We start from the raw sequence: 18,777 nt of genomic DNA on the forward strand, positions 1-18,777 counted from the left end.
TAGCTAAAATATAAAACAGATTAAAAAGCTTTTTCTTTGGACTCTATCGAACCACAGTGAGAGCTGTTATTTCCAAATGGAGGAAATAGTGATGATAAATTCTCAGGGGTGGCTAACCTGTTCAAATTATTCTAATGCTTATAGACACCTCATTCAGGTGTCTGAACTGCAGACGTCTCTAGCCTCAGCTGAAGCTAGCGATCATGACCATGCACATTGCAAAAAAAGTAAGTAAGAACGTATATGAACAATTAAAAATAGTGGTGGTGGTTTAATGATAATAATATGAGGGATCTTCAAAAAGTTTCCACACTTATATTTAGGTTGGGAGGAGTAGTAATCAGTCGTGTCTGCGAGACTGAGAGCTTATAGTCCTGATTTAGCACCATCTGATTTCCACCTTTTTGGACGCTAAAAGAAGCTTTAAGGGGAAGAAGATTTTCATGTGATGATGATGTGAGAGCAGCGGTGCATCAGTGGCTACGCGCTCAACCAAAACATTTTTTGCTGATGGCATTAAAAAGTTGGCACGCCGCTGGGAAAAATGCATCGGAAGGTGACTGTAGAAAAGTGATGTCATAGATGAGTTTAAAAGTGCGGAAACTTTTTGAAGAACCCTCGTAACAATAGTTATAATAATAAGCTGTATTTATGTTGCGTCTTTCTTATACCCAAGGTCATTTTACATGTCAAAAGGTGAGCGAAAAAAGACAGAGGTAAAAGGTAGGGTTTTAACTGCTTTACTGCATCTGGACAACCTGCCATTATTAAGGAAACAATTAGTTCCACCCTCTATTGGACAGTTCTTAAGAAAAATTTAAGATCAGAGGCATTATAGAGTTATCCAACAGCACAATGAGCCAGAATCTGAATCTGAATGGCTAAAATAAGAACGGTTAGAATTATGAGGTGAACTAGTCCAAGTCCTAACCCAATACATAATGCTATAGTGAGACGTATAGCAGGCAGTTCATGCCCGGAAACCTAACAGTGTGTCTGATTTGATCAGTTCTGCACAGAGAGGTGGGTACAGTTTCCTCACACTGATGTGAAGGACTGATATCAAATTATAGAAAGTGCTTAGTTGCAATGCAGAATTTGAAGGTGGTGCGACCAGGTCTTAAATTAAGGAATAATTGCTTTATCACACAAATGATATAAATGTTGGATAACTTTGTGGTTTATAATAATAGAAATTATATTAATTAATTAATTATAGATATTTTTTCACAATTTTTTTGTGTAATATCACATTCTGTTTTATGATCAGCTTAAAAGGGGGTCATTACTTGTTTACAGTAATTACACTGCAGTACTTTGATGTATTTGTAGAAAAACAGTTGAACAGTTTAGGTCACATGATTATATCCAATAGCACGCTGAGAAATGGATGATTTTGTATCTCCAATTTACCTCACTTGCATGTCTTTGGACTGTGGGAGGAAAACCGAAGCTCCTGGAAGAAACCCACCCAGACACGGGGAGAACATGCAAACTCCACACAGTGCCCTCTTTTTGAAAGAAATTTACAAATACATTTAAATATTATGTTAAAGCTGCCGCTCCAAGTGGTTGGAATGCCCCTGGTTTTAGGCGCTGATTTTCTGTAGTACAGGCCAGTTTGTATGTGTGTGAGTGAGTAAGGACATATTTTCTTTAGCTGCTCTATGAGTCGTGACGATGCAGCCTATTGGCAGCCTGCACCGAGACGAACTTTACTACTTACAGAGAAGGAGTGAGACAGAGACGGTGATTAAGACCGGGTGAGACAGATATAAAGAAAAGCGTATGACAGAAAAACATAAAGAGAAAGAACAATACACATGTATCAGACTGAAAGAGGGATCTGTTTCCTCACACACACACACACACACACACACACACAACCCTACCTTAATATGGCCATGCTGTTCTGTTTCCATAGCAATGTTATGCAATAACTGAGTACCAGTGCTCAAATGCAGAGACGCCGTAGCTGTTTCTTATCAACACACACACACACACACACACACACACATACAACAAAGCATGGTTCAACCATAAGGTTGTGTCATTATTTAATTTTTTAGGAGAAGGAAACCTAAACGTCACTAGAAAATCTACACACCACTACTACATATGTGTTTTGCTTGCATGAGTGAAATGGTGTGTAATGTTGGCATGAAACCAGGTCCTCATGTTGCTGTTCACCACCTACTCTACCTGCTGCCTTACTGTGCTGCCAGTATATATTGGTAGTGTTAGTTTACATAATAGAAGAAGGCATGGATATTACACCAGTCAGGTTTTCTAGAACATTAAAAAATATGTTTTCATTTACTTCTGGGACATTAATTTTAATTTTCCTTGATGAGTATTGATGATTTTTAGTGGTGGCTCCTCTGTGCCCATGTAAATAAAGCAAGTGTAATTGCTCTCATTATAAACAGAAAAGAGGAGTCTCCTTGCATCGAGAAGAAATTGAAGTCATTTAGAATAACATTTGAGTCAGATAGACCTGTTTTTCAGAATGGTCAGAACTGGGTTTGATTAGTGATTTAAAGTAGGTGGGGAGCTGGTTTGTCTCTTGCTTTGCAGGCAAGCAGTAGATTAAATGCAGTAGCTGAACTGGGTTTGCTTGGTTGTCATTGTCTATCAAAAATTAATCTTATTTGTGTCACTTTCAGTGTTGTTCTTGTACAGTATTAGCACTATTTTTAATGTATGTCATGGTGGACTGTTGTTATATGTGCTTGATATAGATGGTAACATCAGCACAAAAGCAGAAACAATGAATATTAGATTACATTTAACTTTGTCATTGTGCAGGGTACAAGTACAGAGCCAGCGAGAAACAGTAGCATCTAAGCAGAAGTGCAACATTCTTTAAGATTATTTACATGCTGTATATTACAATTAAACTTCATCAAAGCGTAACTAAAATAAATTAAATTAAGGAGACATGGAGAGCAGTAGTAAACATATATTGCTAATTGTGCAGTGCATATGAATGATGTAAATTTACAAAGTGATGAAAAGTGACTAAAAGTGACTAAAATTCCTAAAAGAACCAGCTGTTTTTAAAGGTCGCGGAAGTACGATTTACAATAATGTGAGCACTGTTTTGCTTAGATGAGGGTACAGTTTACAAATCCGTGGGTACAGTTTTGCTAAATTGTGGGTACACTTTATAAACTGAGAGTACAGATTACTAAACTGTGGGTACAGATTTTGCTCTTTACATATTTTTTTTGTTAGTGACCCCTAAGGGTAGTTTAGTAATGTTTAATTGCTGTCAGTGTTTTAATGGATTCTAAGGTGTGTGTGTGTGTGTGTGTGTGTGTGTGTGTGTGTGTGTGTGTGTGTGTGTGTGTGTGAGTGTGTGTGAGTGTGTGTTGAGATACATCACTGGTGGCTTAATCATGCGACACTGCCACCCTGTGGTCATGCAAACTTCCACTTGACTGTAATGCGTGACTTCTGTGCATTTACCTGTTTACTACGATCACTTAGGTACACAGAGAATTCGATGTAAAGGTATATTGAAGACCTAACACACACACACACACAGACACACACACCCACTGTTCCCTAGTGGTAAAAAATGCAAATACTGACCTAGATTCAGTAGACAAAAAGGCCTGATTTAAACACACACACACACACACACACACACACACACATGAACACACACCAGATTTTCTGTTGCTGGTGATAGAGGGTTTGACGCGGTGTCCCTGTGTGTTTCCCTCTCCACATCTCGCTCTTCGGTTGCTGCAGTGACGCCGAGATTCCATCAATGACAGGGCTCGTTGCTGTGGCAATGGTTGTGAATGAGAGTAGGTTGGTAACCGTGGAGACATCATAAAAAAAGGAATCACCTGTTGCCATGGTGACGTGGTGAGCGGGGAGAGACCTGGAAACTCCCAGCATCCACACACCCCACACCCCACACACACACCCCACACACCCACACCCACACACACACACAGTAAGTAAGGGCAGAAATTAGAAATGAAACAGCAACAGCTATATTTTAACAAGCAAGTAATAATTCGAGCAAGTGTATGTGTGGTGTACAGCAAGTGAACAGTTCAGATATTAAAACATTGGACACATTGTATGTATGTGTGTGTTTCTGTAAGATGACATAAAATGTTATTAGAGGTTTTGGTTTGATTATAGAAGGTACCTGGTCTAAAACATTTGAGATGCACTAGTGTAGAGAATTGAAAGCACTTGGATAGAGAACTGCAAAAAGACAAACATATAAAGCTGTGAGTGATTGTCAGGGTTTTTCCCAGCAGATTGAAGCCCCTCTGTATCTCCCCTCTGTTAATTTATCACTCTCACCCTGTCACACACTCTTCTCCCTGGGGTTGGGTCTGTCTCTCTTTTTTTGCTCTCGCGTCTTTTCCTGTTGGTCTGATTTTATCAAGGTGAATTGTTTCTCCTCCGCTATGTCTTTTCACTATGGGAAGTATCCTAAATTACACATTTCTCCTTACTAAGACTGTATGGAATAGGGCAGAAAGAATTCTCTCTCTTTATATATTTAAACACTCAGAGGTTTACATTCATACTGTCCATTTTGTATTCAATAAACGTTCATTTTCTCTCTGTCGTCTTTAGCATTTTATCTACTGTGGGTTCGGAGTTTGATTTGCGGACACTGCGAGCTGTGAGAGTGCTGCGACCCCTCAAACTCGTCTCAGGAATTCCAAGTAAGTTTGTACAAAAACACTCACAGTTTGACGGCTGTGAATTAGGTAGGGTCTTATTAAAGAAAAATAAAGTTCACCCCAGTAACGTAATGAACTGTGCTTCTTTGCTGTTGTTACCATTCAGATATTTTTAGATATGGTTGTTACTTGAAAAAATTGTGAAAAGATCAATACCAGCAATACTAACAATATAAACGGTATTGTGTTGTGACAAGTAGATGTTGTGACGAGTCATGGAGGCTGGTGGTATTTATTCCGCTCTTTAAAGCATTGTTGCTTTATAATAAGCCACGTGTTTAGTTTGGGGAGAAAAATGCAGAGTCTTGACAATTTGGTCTCTAGAGAAGAGTTTCTCTGCCTGTCGACTTAGTGGGAGGACAGGATGGATAACCGATAGCTTTTTGCAGGCCCATCTAGCAATTAAGTAAGTAATCTGTCATTTGCCTGTGGCCAGCGCATCCCATTCTCTAGGCTTAACACAAATGAGCCCCTTTAAATCTTTGCCATTACAAACAGTATCCAACGACAGATAGAAGCCAATAAAACGCTTGTTCAAAGAGAAAATACATATTTTAGTGTATCGTTAGTCTGTAATAACAGTGGTGTGTTTTTCGAGGAAGAGGGTGTGTTCTGTGTCTTAATGTTATGTGAAGACAGGCTGTTTTAAGCCTTAGTAGTATGTGTATACATTCAGGTATTTATTGTTATCATTAGGAACTTATTAAAACGTTAAAATATTTTCTTACTAGCTGCGGTTTGTAAATGTCCCATTTATTTTACCGTAAGTGCAGTTTTCCTTTTACTGAACTGCTTTATGGAATGGAATATATCTATATATGTTTATGTATATATATCTATAGATGTACAGTACAATGACCTTCAAGCAGACAGGGGTAAGGGCCTTGCTCAACGGCCCAACAGTGGCTTCATGGCAGAGCTGAGATTCGAACTCTTAACCATTTAAGTGATAGTCCAAAGCTCTAACCACTAGGCTACCACTGTCCTTATGCTAGCATTTATCCATTTATTTCTGATCCTGGAAACACTAAAAACAAGGCAGCAATGCATCCTTGAAAGGGCACCAGTCCATCGCAGGGTATTATTTATACGGTAGCCATCCCTCCCAGTCCGCTAGGATTTTTCATGTTATCTGGAGGAACCTGACATAGACATGGACAAAAACATGCCACATCAACTTCACACCAGGGTAAATGGAAGTGGGGCCCAAAATGTTAAGTATCTGAAGGTCAACAACACTAAATATGCTATGCACCTGTGCTACCCTCAGTTCATTTGATGAGCATGTTATTCACTTACCCATAGTGAACAGTGTACAGACATGAATATTCTACTCTTTTTGAAAGGTTAAAAATGTTTTATGGACTGTGATCAGAGTTTTATTGATGACGTTTTTTCCTGACTGGACAAGTTACAGTGAAGACTTTGGACTTTTTTACTGCACACAAGTGATTGACAGTTTCTGTCAACCGTTTAACACAAATCACAGACACACAAGGCCACCTCAAGCTCACTTAGGCTGCAAGAAAAAATATTTCAGACCTATTAGATGAAAACAGTCCACAAGGCTTATAAAGTTTAACAATCACCATGAGAGTTATAAGGCTCGGGCAACGTCTTTTAATAGCATCTATTTACCTAACCTCAGACAGGTAAAGAGATGGATTTGTTTGTAAAATCACAAAGCCATGAGTCAGCAAATCATATAAAATGTGCAGGAGCTGTACTTACCATTTATCCCAACAGAACATCAAGAGTGATGTGGGTCTGGCTCCTTTTATAGTTGCTTTTTGAATACTTTTAGCAGTTTGGGATCACTGAAGGGGAAGGGGACGGAGATTCTTGCTTATAGGCGTTCAAGTAGTTCTCCAAGTAATCCAAGTAATGCTGAAAAAAATCTAAAGATCCTAATAACATTTGATGTCTATACAATGTGTGTACACACTGTTTTAGGGTCTGGGACTCTGGGACTGTTTTAGGGTCTGAAAATGCTCCTCAGAAAAAATAAATGATAAAATCACATAAAAAACACAAAGGATTCATCATTAGCCTGACCTTTGAGATCACTATTTTTTAATGGCTTGTGTAAGATCTATGAAGGAGAACACAGGTAATATTAAAGTTGGCTCAGACCTTTGGATACACAAAACTAGCTTCGAGATCACCATATCACACCTGCTTAAAATATCTTCCAGTCTGGATACTGAGTTCCATGCGGTCACTTTCTGCTTGGACAGTAAGGTGATGCTTTATACTTGGGTACATTTACATTTAAAATGGAGATTTAATGCCTAGGTAATAATTAGGTTTAAATAAAAGAATCACATTCCCAAGCCATAATTCAGCAGACTTTGTACTTATCTACAGTCCATTTGAAGCATACTATCTGGTTACAATTGCCCTGCATTTCTCTCCCAGCCTGAGAATGTATCCTGTTAAACAGATAATTAAACTTGAGTTCACATCTAATGTGTCTTGGTGCTTCGTTTACTAGCTGGAGGTTTTTTTTCTTGTAATATGCCATTAATCATCTGATTTACATTATCTGATGTTTTAAGAATAGCAAGACTGTTTACAACAATTGTAATCTATGCATGCAGAGGAATTATTCATCAACAGTACTCACATTTTAACAACACAGCAGTGTGAAGGGGTCTGGATCGACACACTGGGTCTGGGTCTCATAAAGATGTTTTGGGCCCCTGCAGACTAGCACATGCACAGTCAGACACATTTAAAGCAATTAGGCACTTCTTTCTACCAGCCAGCAGTAGATTACTTAATATTGTGTGTGTGTGTGTGTGTGTGAGAGAGAGAGAGAGAGAGAGAGATTTTGTCTAACGTTTTAATTTATTCTCCAGGCCTACAGGTGGTGCTGAAGTCAATCATGAAGGCAATGATTCCTCTGCTGCAAATTGGTGTTCTGCTCTTCGTTGCCATTCTTATGTTTGCCATTATTGGTCTTGAGTTTTATTCTGGAAAATTCCACAAAGCCTGCTACGACAATGTCACAGGTAAATTCATTCTGACATGACGTAAACAAGGAAAATATTAAACAATATTCTTTCCCCAAACATTTTTGAATTTCAGAATTTAGGGCATCATATGCATCCACTATAGACTAAATAGTGTGAAGACCTTTAGAAATTGGGGGGGGGGGGTTATCCAACCACTTAATATCTTAAGTGGTTGGATAATCAGCAGGATGCCATGAAGAACCTTCCATAGCCTTTATAAACATCAGATTTAATAATTAAATCTTTTTAGGAGGTTTCTCTGATCAGAGATCCCCTTCATCCCTTAAGGAATTTAATTTTTTCCCTAAAGAATGATCCAACATCTCAGTATGACAGCATTTTTATGTGCATCCAAGCTGTTTGGGAGGCAAATGCTGGCTGTACTTCTACTGTTAGCGATATTTTCCCCACTCTGTATATTTTAATCATTAGTTCCCCTCTAATTTAGGACAGATTTTTGCTAACTCGCTGGTGCCTGTGTGTTTTGTGCAGGGGAGATCGTGGATGACCAGCCGTGCGGTGACGAGTTGCCTGCACGCGTGTGTTCATCTGATTCCATGTGTGTAGAGAAATGGCTCGGACCGAATTACGGGATCACGCAGTTCGACAACATCCTGTTTGCCGTGCTGACGGTGTTCCAGTGCATCACGATGGAGGGCTGGACAGACATGCTGTATTATGTACTAAGAGCGCACACACAGCATTCATATGTAGAGTAAAAAATTTGTTCAGGCTTTATTTTGTTATTCATGGATTCAATTGTGTGTGTGTGTGTGTGTGTGTGTGTGTGTGTGTACAGAGCAACGATGCTTTAGGAAGTGCATGGAACTGGATGTACTACGTCCCTCTCATAATCATCGGCTCTTTCTTTATGCTCAACCTGGTATTGGGTGTGTTATCTGGGTAAGAGTGTGTTTGTATAGATCTAAGGACCTCCTGTTTACATTCCAAATTCGTATGAAAAAATATGTATATTCATATACACCATATGGCCAGAAGTATTTGGACACCTGACCATAAGCTTGTTGGACATCCCATTTCAAAAACCTCAACCTGGTATTGGGTGTGTTATCTGGGTAAGAGTGTATTTGCATAGACCTCATAACCTCCTGTTTACATTCCAAATTAGTACAGAAAATGTCACTGGAGTGTTTTTTTAATCAAGCTTTTCTTATGCCATTTAAAATATATATATATGTACATGAATATACATTTGATTTGATGTCATTTATCCCTGTGGGCTAAATTACCAATTGTTGGTGACTTCTTTCTGTCTCCCTTTGAGCTAGTTTTTACTGCATTCATTAAAAAACACGCATGGAACAGTGGTTTCTTTGCCAAGCTCATGAAGTGTCACCTTGATTACAAAACAGCAGGAGCAAAGGCTTTCTCCCTTTCCTCCACAGCATCCTCTGTGCCCACAGTGCTGTCAAGCTTGCTTGACAAAGTCATCCATGTTCCAGCAGCTGCTAATTTATTGCAGACCTGCTTTTTAGTGGATCTTGGATTTCATTCAACCGTCCAGACACATTTTCTCCTTGCTTAAGGTGACAGTTTGGAGTTTCTTCCAGACCTTGGCAGAAAAAAACGGTTTCTGTGTACTTTTTTTAAATCTCCCGCTCTAGTCAATCAGAATCCCTGACAGGGAATTAGAAGATCATGGCACAAATGAAATGACATAAAACTGGGTTAATAATCTCTCTATGTTTGTTCAGAGAACACAATAAACTTAATAAAACAAGTCTTTTGTTGACAAAAAAGTCAGTGTTTTAGTCAGTCAGTCACTTATGGTGAACACTTAGAAGTTCACCATAGTAACAGAGTTCAGTTAGTGATTGAAAAAAGTTTAGTTGTCCAGTGTGGATGCAGATTCCCAGCACAGACCAGCAGTAACGACTTTGACGGTGTGGCATCCTAAAGCCCACAGGATGTAAGCCTTACATAAGAAGATGAGTCCATGAGAGCAAAACTTCTGATCATTAAAAAGAGAATTGATCTGAGCATCTGAGAATGTTTTTCACTCCCATATGTTAATGTGCTTATTATAGAATCTGCTTCCCAAAACTACGTCAGTGTGTGTATGTGTGTGTGTGGGTGTTTGTTTAAGACAGATGCATTGTGTGTCTCCACAGTGAGTTTGCTAAAGAGAGGGAGCGAGTAGAGAACCGCAGTGAGTTTTTAAAACTACGACGACAGCAGCAGATTGAAAGAGAACTTAACGGATATCTGGAATGGATTTGTAAAGCAGGTACACACACACACACACACACACACACACACACACATTGAGTACACAACTGAACATGCTGGTATTCATCCAAGGATAAGTTATTTTGCCTGGGTTGGTTGCGACCGAGGGTTTGAAATACCCAGTTATACACAATTGACAATCTTTCTAAGTATTTTATAAGGTGTTGGACAGTCATGTGGTGTGCTTTCTCATCCAGGGTTAGAAGTGGGGGGTATAGTACTCTGCAATAATTGCTTTTCTATGTTTGCTCAGAAAATGCAGAAGTGAGTCTGTTTTGAAACACTGTTTTCAAGGTGGACAAATCCAAGGTCAAGGTCTTACTCATGCCGTTACACCTCAGGCAGTTTAGAATAACCAATTCACCTTATACATAAGGAAAACCTAAAAAATGTGCCAAAATACTCACAAACAGTAAATAGAGGCCATGTCTCCAAGACTCTAGAACTTTGTCACTATGCTACCTGAAACCCGAATTAGAATAAAGCAGTGTTTATTCAGTCGTGTGGATTTCTTGACAACTTGCGTAGCTTGCCATCCTAGCTAGTAATGAACCACAAGCTCACACACATACAGCATACATGTATACATATGTATACATACCTTATGTCTTATTCCTTCTCTCTCTCTGCAGAGGAAGTCATTTTGGCTGAAGATGACACCACTGGTGACCGTATGAACGTTTCCTCTTCATTTGTATATAGATTGTGTCGGATAATGTTTGTACAGGTCATAAAATAATCCAATATTATGCGCAAGTCTTTGAGCCTCATAAAATGTTATGGGTGTGTTTTCAGGCTCCCGGCGCAGACCCACATTAAAGAAGAGCAAAACTGACCTGCTGAACCCTGAAGAAGGAATCGATCACATGGGGGATGCAGTGGGTAAGAGAACAACACACTGTATTGAGAATCTTTTTGAAAGGTTAGTGGGTGGTCTAGTTGGCCAGTGTTGCACCTTACTCACTGTGAGATTGTAGCAATGCCATGTCATCCAGTTTGCCAAAATGGGTCTCAACATCTATGCTACCATGCTTCCCAAACCATGGATTCACCAGCAGGTCAAAAATTAATCATTTTTTATGCATTAGTGTATCTGTGGAACTGAAAATCACCTAGTCAGGCACTTTACAGACAAGATTAGCTGGCCAGATGTGGTCGAGGCATCTGTACAATTGCTGAAAAAATACATACAGCACAGCATGTTCCTGTGATTGTCCAGATCTAACTGTGTGTGTTTCTTAATGTGTTTGTGTGTTGCTGTAGGACTGAAGGCTGATGGTTCCAGCTTCAGTAAGAAGGAGCGGCGTTTTCGTATTCTTATTCGAAAGATGGTAAAAACTCAGGCGTTTTATTGGACCGTCCTCAGCCTTGTGGGGCTTAACACACTCTGCGTTGCTGTCGTTCACTACAAACAGTCTGAACTGCTCTCAGACTTCCTCTGTAAGTGTGTGTGTGTGTGTGTGTGTAAAAGAGAGAGAGAGAAACTTGGCAGGGGTGGGATGTATTGTTTGTGGATCTGGCAATGTGTTTACCTTGTAATCTGTATTATTAATGCACATGCTTTTTAAATAGGATGTCCAGCAACCTCATGGTCAGGTGTCCACATACTTTAGGCAGTATACAGTGGTACCTTGAAACTCAACATCAATTCATTCTGGAAGTTGGACCTTGAGTTTCAAGGTATTTTTTCCCATTTTTCCCTGTTAATGTGTTCCATGGTCCCGTAGAGCTTATGTAAAATAATGGGGTTGTTTTTGACACTTATACACTGAAAATAACACAAATGTAATCCAAAAACACTGAAATAAATAATCAATAAAAGCTGCACTTTACTATTTTATAGTTTCCTTATGCTTCTTAATCATGGAGATGCTTGATCTTGGAATACCGTGTTCCTTACCATGTTCCTAGGAGTTTGCATGTTCTCCCCGTGTCTGCGTAGGTTTCCTCCGGGTGCTTCGGTTTCCACCCACAGTCAAGCAAAAACATGCAGCCAGGCTAACTGGAGACAGGTCCTCTAGGTACCTAGGATGCATAAACCAGTGCACTGTAGTGCCGGTCCCAAGCTCGGATAAATAGGGAGGGTCGTGTCAGGAAGGGCATCCGGCGTAAAAACTGTGCCAAATCAATAATGCGGATCACGATGCGCCGGCGACCCCTGACGGGAGCAGCCGAGGAAATAGAGACAGAGGGAGTTACAAGGTACCACTGTATTAGATATTTGTAAGCAGTGTATGTAATCCAGCCCAGCTTAATACAATATATTTGTACACATCACTGCACAGAGCGCATCGTGAGTATTATTTTTTCTGTAGTATTAGGGAGTACGCAAAACCCTTCCGATTTACATTATGCAAAACCCTTTCCAATTTTCTCTCAACTGTTTTCATCACACCTCTAATGGCTGACTGATTGCTCTCCTGTACTCTCTCCTCAGTCTATGCCGAGTTTATTTTCCTCGGCCTGTTCATGATGGAGATGCTGATAAAGATGTACGGATTAGGAACGAGACCGTACTTTCATTCCTCCTTCAACTGTTTCGACTGTGCAGTAAGTACCCTGGCTTTTCTCTCTGCTGTACTGTGCTGTGCTTAGGGTTCGGACTGAATGAAAACGTCTGTGTGTTTCAGGTTATCGTTGGCAGTATATTCGAGGTGGTCTGGGCGATGATCAAACCCGGGACTTCTTTTGGGATCAGTGTACTACGAGCACTTAGGCTGCTGCGAATCTTCAAAGTCACCAAGTGAGTTGCAGAGTCTCAGCTCAGTGTGTTACTCCACCCGTTTTTTTGCCCGTTGATGACACTGCGGCTTGTATACAGTTTTAGGACACGCACACCTCTTCACCCGCCACACCCGTTTTATACCCATTTCCCCCCATTCACTTCCATTCATTTTTTGAAAGGCAGGTTGATCTACTGTACTTCTGCTCAAACAATAGCTTGTACACAGACACAGACACCTGCCTGAGCAAAAGTATTTACACCCCCACCAACTGCATAACCGAAAGTATTCGGACACCACAAACGCCGTGACCAAAAGTATTCGGACACCACAAACGCCGTGACCAAAAGTATTCGGACACCACAAACCGCATAACCCAAATTATTTGAACGCCACAAACTGCATGGCCAAAAGTATTCAAACATCACTAACTGCATGACCAAAATTATTCGGACCCCACCAACTGCATGACCAAAAGTATTCGGACGCCACCAACTGCATAATCGAAAGTATTCAAACCCCCACATTCTTTACCACTGCTGAGCTGCAATCACACTCGCACTTTCTTCATGAAATGCACCACTTTAGTTTATTTTTGCTATTCAAAATGCATTTATTTGCATTTTGTGCTGTCTCTGTCTCTCAGGTACTGGGCACCTCTACGCAATCTGGTGGTTTCTTTGTTAAACTCCATGAAATCCATCATCAGTTTGCTTTTTCTCCTCTTTCTCTTCATTGTGGTGTTCGCTCTGCTTGGGATGCAGCTGTTCGGAGGACAGTGAGTATCACACACACACACGCACACACACACACACAAATCATGGCAGTCGGGGTATATTAATAATTCCTGCAATGTTTGAATGATATATAATTATATAGATTAGTAACGATCTGAAACTGCCAACAAATCTTAGTTATATCAGTTCTAACTGTCTTAACTGATGTTAAACTTAAAAAAAAATCAAACCTTAATTAGGTACAATTACAGTCTGTACAAAGTCACAGCATAATTAATGTACAGGCGGCAGTGTTACTCTTGAGATGCATGAGAATTTAGACTCCTTAAAACAAGCAGTAAAGATGAATTAACACTATAAATGTATATAGTCATTCATGGTGCTTGTTCTAAAGAATACATTTCCTAGTGGTCTTTTATTGTTAGATGAATTATTGTTTTTGTCGGGGCACTTTGCCTCCCCGCATGATCCTCTAGTGAAAATGTAGTTTTCAATCAGTTTGTTTCTTAACCAGAGTGACCATTTTTGATCCTTTAACGCCCTCCAGTGGGCATGTGAGGTGCGACACAAATAATCCTGCTGTTGAATGTGCAGTTGAAGTTGAGTTCATTTGTAATTTTATTGTGTCTGAAATCTGTTGGGTCAAAATGTGGCCTGGTGCGTGTGTGACTGTCTTTTCCCCACTGCTTTTTTAGGTTTAACTTTGAGCAAGGAACTCCTCCAACAAACTTCGACACTTTTCCTGCAGCCATCATGACTGTCTTTCAGGTAGGGGGGTTTATATTTATATTTGCACCTTTGTGCAGTTGTTCTGACAGTCCTCATGTTTTGGCTCATCAGTGTATATAAAGATCAGATTCTAACATTGTGTGTGTGTGTGTGTGTGTGTGTTAGATTCTGACAGGTGAGGACTGGAACGTGGTGATGTATGATGGGATTGCGTCTCAGGGCGGAGTTGAAAGGGGAATGATCTCCTCTGTGTTTTTTATCGTGCTCACACTTTTTGGCAACTGTATCCTTAACAAAGTTGCACACACAAACACACACACACACACACATCTGTGCACTCGCTTATTTTCACACAAACACGATTGTTGAATTCCTTGACTGGTTTCAGACACACTGCTGAATGTATTCTTGGCCATCGCTGTGGATAATTTGGCCAACGCTCAGGAACTTACCAAGGTAAAGTCTGTGTGTTAACTGTGTGCAGTGGACGAATGCATTCACACATAATTATTACCTAATACCTAATCAATGTCTCTAATGCATTAAATGCTATAGTGGAGCTTTAAGTATAATCTGTGCTCCAAAAATACCAATTACGGTTTAATCATTTTAATGTAGTAAAGGTGGGGGGCCATGAAAGGCTCCTTATTTCATCCAGATATATTGTAAAGATACAGAAAAACATATTTACACCATAGGGTGCACCTGGTCCTGTAAACCGGCCTTATATTTGTTGGTTCCTGTTGGATTTGTTGAAACAATTTTAAATCCCCCACTTTACCTTAAAGTCGTCCTTTGATACATGATGTAAAATGGAATGAACTTAATAACCTAATAACTAACCCAAAATTTTAACACAAATCGATTAGCTGACCCATAGCTCTGCCTGCTACCATTACTGTGGTCATGTTTAGAATCACTTGCCTTTGTTGGCCTCTTACATGGAAATATATCAGCTTTTGTTCACATATAAGCCAACCTGGGTAAAAGGATTTTATAAGCTTGTGCATTTGTTTGACCCCCACTCTGTGTGTGTGTGTGTGTGTGTGTGTGTGTGTGTGTGTGTATTTGGTTGTATCAGGATGAGCAGGAAGAAGAGGAAGCTACTACCCAGAAAATCGCTCTACAGAAAGCTAAAGAAGTTGCAGAAGTCAGCCCTCTGTCTGCTGCCAACCTCTCCATTGCTGCGTAAGAAACACACCTACACACACACACACACACACACACACATCAAAAATAAATAGTTCTAAATATGTTTGATACTTTGTCTAAACCATTACAAATGTCTTGTCTTTAACGAAAAGACTGTAGTTTCTCTATTTAAGGCTAAATACATCTTGTCGTTCATGCAGAGCACCAGCTTACATGTCAGCAGATAGAACAGTATTACTTTACACTGCCGGCAGTACAGTGAGCTGAAATCACAAAGTGTGAAGTGTGTAAATCACTTTCAGCTTCACCGTTATCGCTGCCACCATTGAGTAGAATGAAAACAATAACAAAACACACAGCTGAGACTGTAAACTTATAATTCGATGTCTTTTTCTTTTCCTTAGTAAGGAGCAGCAGAGAAATGCAAAGCCTCCCAAATCAGTGTGGGAGCAGCGCACCAGTGAGATCCGCCGGCAAAACCTGATGACCAGCAGAGAGGTGCTGTACAACGAACTAGACTCAGAAGATCACTGGAAGGTCAGAGAGAAAGAGTAATAATATAAAATAACGTTTATGATAAGGAGCATGAAAACATTATGGAAGGGTATATACTGTATATATATATATATAGTTTTCCCAAAATAATGCCTTTACTTCTGGCTTGGTCTGTCTTTATTGTGGTCATTTGTACAATTGACTGTAATCACTAAATCTGTTTAATAGAAATGGTTAAGCAGGTTTGTATAACAAGTCTTATCTAAATTTAACCAAATAATAATGTTGTGTTTTAGAAACCTTTATAAATCAACAATAATAGATTATTGTAGCAAAACTAATTATGTATTTGGTGATGAGGACAAATCTATGACTTCTCTGTGCCCATAAGAATAAAGCTAGTTAGACTGCACCCTTTATCAGGTGTACGCCATTTATGCCCTGACCAGCCTGTAGAAAATATGTTGAAAATTGATGAAGAGGAATATATTTCTTTTCCAAACATAACTGTTACTAAGAATTCCATTCTATCTAAATAATGTCTCGAAGTAAATTTTGGTTCGTCTCACAGCAAATGAATTTTCGTAACAATTCTGATAAGAAGACACACCTGGATCGCCCTCTGGTGGTGAACCATGAGGAGAACCGCAACAACAATACCAACAAACCACCACCGGGAGAGCCTGAACAGTATGAGGACAATATGCCTCCCCCTCCCAGCTACACACCTCACCCCCATCACAGGCCTCACTCACATCATCGACCCTGCCCACATAGAGAAACGGGAGGGGTGAAGGACAGGCAACACAGGAGACATCATCATCATGGAGACAAGGAGGGGAGGAGGGAACGAAGCTCCCACCATCACTGCTCAAGAAAGTGAGTGTGTGCGTGTGTGTGTGTGTAAATATGATCTGATCTCAGTAAAGGGATTTGAAAATGACAGTTCACAGGTGCTTGCCATCCAATCTGACATTGCTTGAGAATATTTGCAATGAAGAATAGGATAAATAGAACAGCTACTGTGACACCAATTTTAATTCTTGAGTCACAAAAGTCAGGGGCTGGAACTAAACACCACGAAATGTCTGCAAAATGCTGCTTATGGTCTGATTTTGCATTTTGCAAGTCTTGTGGTCTGATTGATGTGAATTGATGTGATGGTGGTAGAATGACGATATAAATATGCTAGGGTTAGGGTTAGGTCAGCTTGAATGACAGAAATATTGAAGTGGGAAGAACATTTGTTGTAAACTTGAGTGAATTCTCATTTGATCTTTTTTCCCTTGTTGTCTGTCTCAGACAGTGCAGCGAGGATCTGGATAACGTCCGCAACAACAGCAGGCTGCTATTTTGTAATCCTGAACCCCACTTCCACGATCCTCTCCATAAACCATGCTGCGACACGGAGCAGACTAATAACGAGCTGAATCTGAGGGGACGGGGCCTGTCGGATAGCATCCTCATCCTCACTGACCCGATGAAGAACTCCACTAGCGAGTTTCTCGCCATAGACATGCAGCCCATTTACCCATCACTCGACGCCCAGCTGCAGGGTGAGAACTCCCAACAACTGAATACAATCACCATTCATTATGGTCATGGTTGTGGTGGGTCCGGTACTGCTGCTGGGCACCAGTACCAGATCTGTGAGTCGTGACCCATTTTTGTGTACCCACAGTGAATAAGAATGCAAACACTGAAGCAGCCAAAGATGGAGAGAAAAAAGAGGAGGAGGGTGATGGAGGAGATGACGAGGACGGACCCAAACCCATTCCTCCGTTCAGCTCCTGCTTCATCATGTCTCCCACCAACCCGTAAGTATAACAACCCTCACTTATTTTTACTTATTTACCCTAAATTTGTCTCTGCAGATCTATTTCTTTATCTGTATTTGTTTATTTCTCACTTCTGATACATAGAAATAATTCTCTCTCTCTCTCTCTCTCTCTCTCTCTCTCTCTCTCTCTCTCTCTCTCTCTCTCTCTCTCTCTTCCTCTCACTCTCTCTCTCTCTCTCTCTCTCTCTCTCTCTCTTTCTGTGTGTGTGTGTGTGTGTGTGTGTGGATTGCAGATTTCGTAGGTGCTGCCACTACATTATGACTCTACGTTATTTTGAGATGTGTATTCTCTCTGTAATCGCCATGAGCAGCATTGCTCTCGCAGCAGAAGATCCAGTCTCGCCTGACTCACCTCAGAACAATGTAAGAATCCACTCTGCAGATTACACCCTTACACCCCTAATTAATGAGTCCATGTGTTTCAGCCACAACAATTGCTAATGGGGATAAAAAGGCCAACTTACACAGTACATTACAATACAAAACACAGTAAAGGCCTGAAGTTCACGGTGTCGGTTTAGTTGCTGTCCTTGGTGCTGAAGAAGGAACGTCTTTGATTTTAAACCTGTCCAAGGTGCTGATCTTCATTATGGATCAGTTTTGTGACCTGTCAATGTTTAGAATTGTTTAGACTATGTTCTTCTACTGTATATGGTTCTTTATGGATCTGATAGCTGGACAATAAAGAGCACAACAGAAACAATATCAATGGCAAAGAATGTTGAGAGTACCTCAGACAGCAAAGTAGACGAACAAACAGATCCTCGACCCAGCCCAGATAACCAAAATAAAGCTGTCAACTGGTGACCTTGGGCACTCCGGTGGCACAGCAGTAAATACGCTTGTCCACTACCACTGAGATCTGGGGTTCAAGTCTCAGCGGTGCCATCAGCTGGTCAGGTGTCTACACAGACATGACTGCTGGGGCCAGCTTAAATGTTTGGAGGCACACTTAGAAAAAATAGAAAGGGTTGCATCTTGCCTCTGCATCTTGCAACTTGCCTCTGTAACCCAACCAGAAAGCATGTCCACACGTTAAAGACCCAAACATATTCATGTACAAAATGTAAACCGTTTCTGCCTCTGTTTGTTTAACTGTCTCTATCTGACACC

At 40.4% G+C, this 18,777-nt stretch overlaps 1 protein-coding gene across 1 annotated transcript in view; it reads left to right on the top strand.

The window, feature by feature from the left end:
• Positions 1 to 18,777, top strand: part of cacna1ab (calcium channel, voltage-dependent, P/Q type, alpha 1A subunit, b) — an 83,645-nt gene that overhangs the window by 33,609 nt on the left and 31,259 nt on the right. Inside the window, exons 6-25 of the mRNA XM_062989530.1 lie at positions 4,612 to 4,703; positions 7,583 to 7,735; positions 8,231 to 8,418; positions 8,538 to 8,641; positions 9,871 to 9,986; positions 10,621 to 10,659; positions 10,784 to 10,870; positions 11,252 to 11,428; positions 12,426 to 12,538; positions 12,619 to 12,731; positions 13,358 to 13,489; positions 14,144 to 14,216; positions 14,343 to 14,460; positions 14,566 to 14,633; positions 15,259 to 15,365; positions 15,734 to 15,866; positions 16,396 to 16,703; positions 17,127 to 17,380; positions 17,506 to 17,641; positions 17,898 to 18,027. Coding sequence (XP_062845600.1) covers positions 4,612 to 4,703; positions 7,583 to 7,735; positions 8,231 to 8,418; positions 8,538 to 8,641; positions 9,871 to 9,986; positions 10,621 to 10,659; positions 10,784 to 10,870; positions 11,252 to 11,428; positions 12,426 to 12,538; positions 12,619 to 12,731; positions 13,358 to 13,489; positions 14,144 to 14,216; positions 14,343 to 14,460; positions 14,566 to 14,633; positions 15,259 to 15,365; positions 15,734 to 15,866; positions 16,396 to 16,703; positions 17,127 to 17,380; positions 17,506 to 17,641; positions 17,898 to 18,027 — 2,641 coding nt within the window. The remainder of the gene's footprint in view (positions 1 to 4,611; positions 4,704 to 7,582; positions 7,736 to 8,230; positions 8,419 to 8,537; positions 8,642 to 9,870; positions 9,987 to 10,620; positions 10,660 to 10,783; positions 10,871 to 11,251; positions 11,429 to 12,425; positions 12,539 to 12,618; positions 12,732 to 13,357; positions 13,490 to 14,143; positions 14,217 to 14,342; positions 14,461 to 14,565; positions 14,634 to 15,258; positions 15,366 to 15,733; positions 15,867 to 16,395; positions 16,704 to 17,126; positions 17,381 to 17,505; positions 17,642 to 17,897; positions 18,028 to 18,777) is intronic.

Source organism: Trichomycterus rosablanca, chromosome 27 (assembly GCF_030014385.1).
Source record: "Trichomycterus rosablanca isolate fTriRos1 chromosome 27, fTriRos1.hap1, whole genome shotgun sequence".
NCBI classification, from domain to species: Eukaryota; Metazoa; Chordata; class Actinopteri; order Siluriformes; family Trichomycteridae; genus Trichomycterus; species Trichomycterus rosablanca.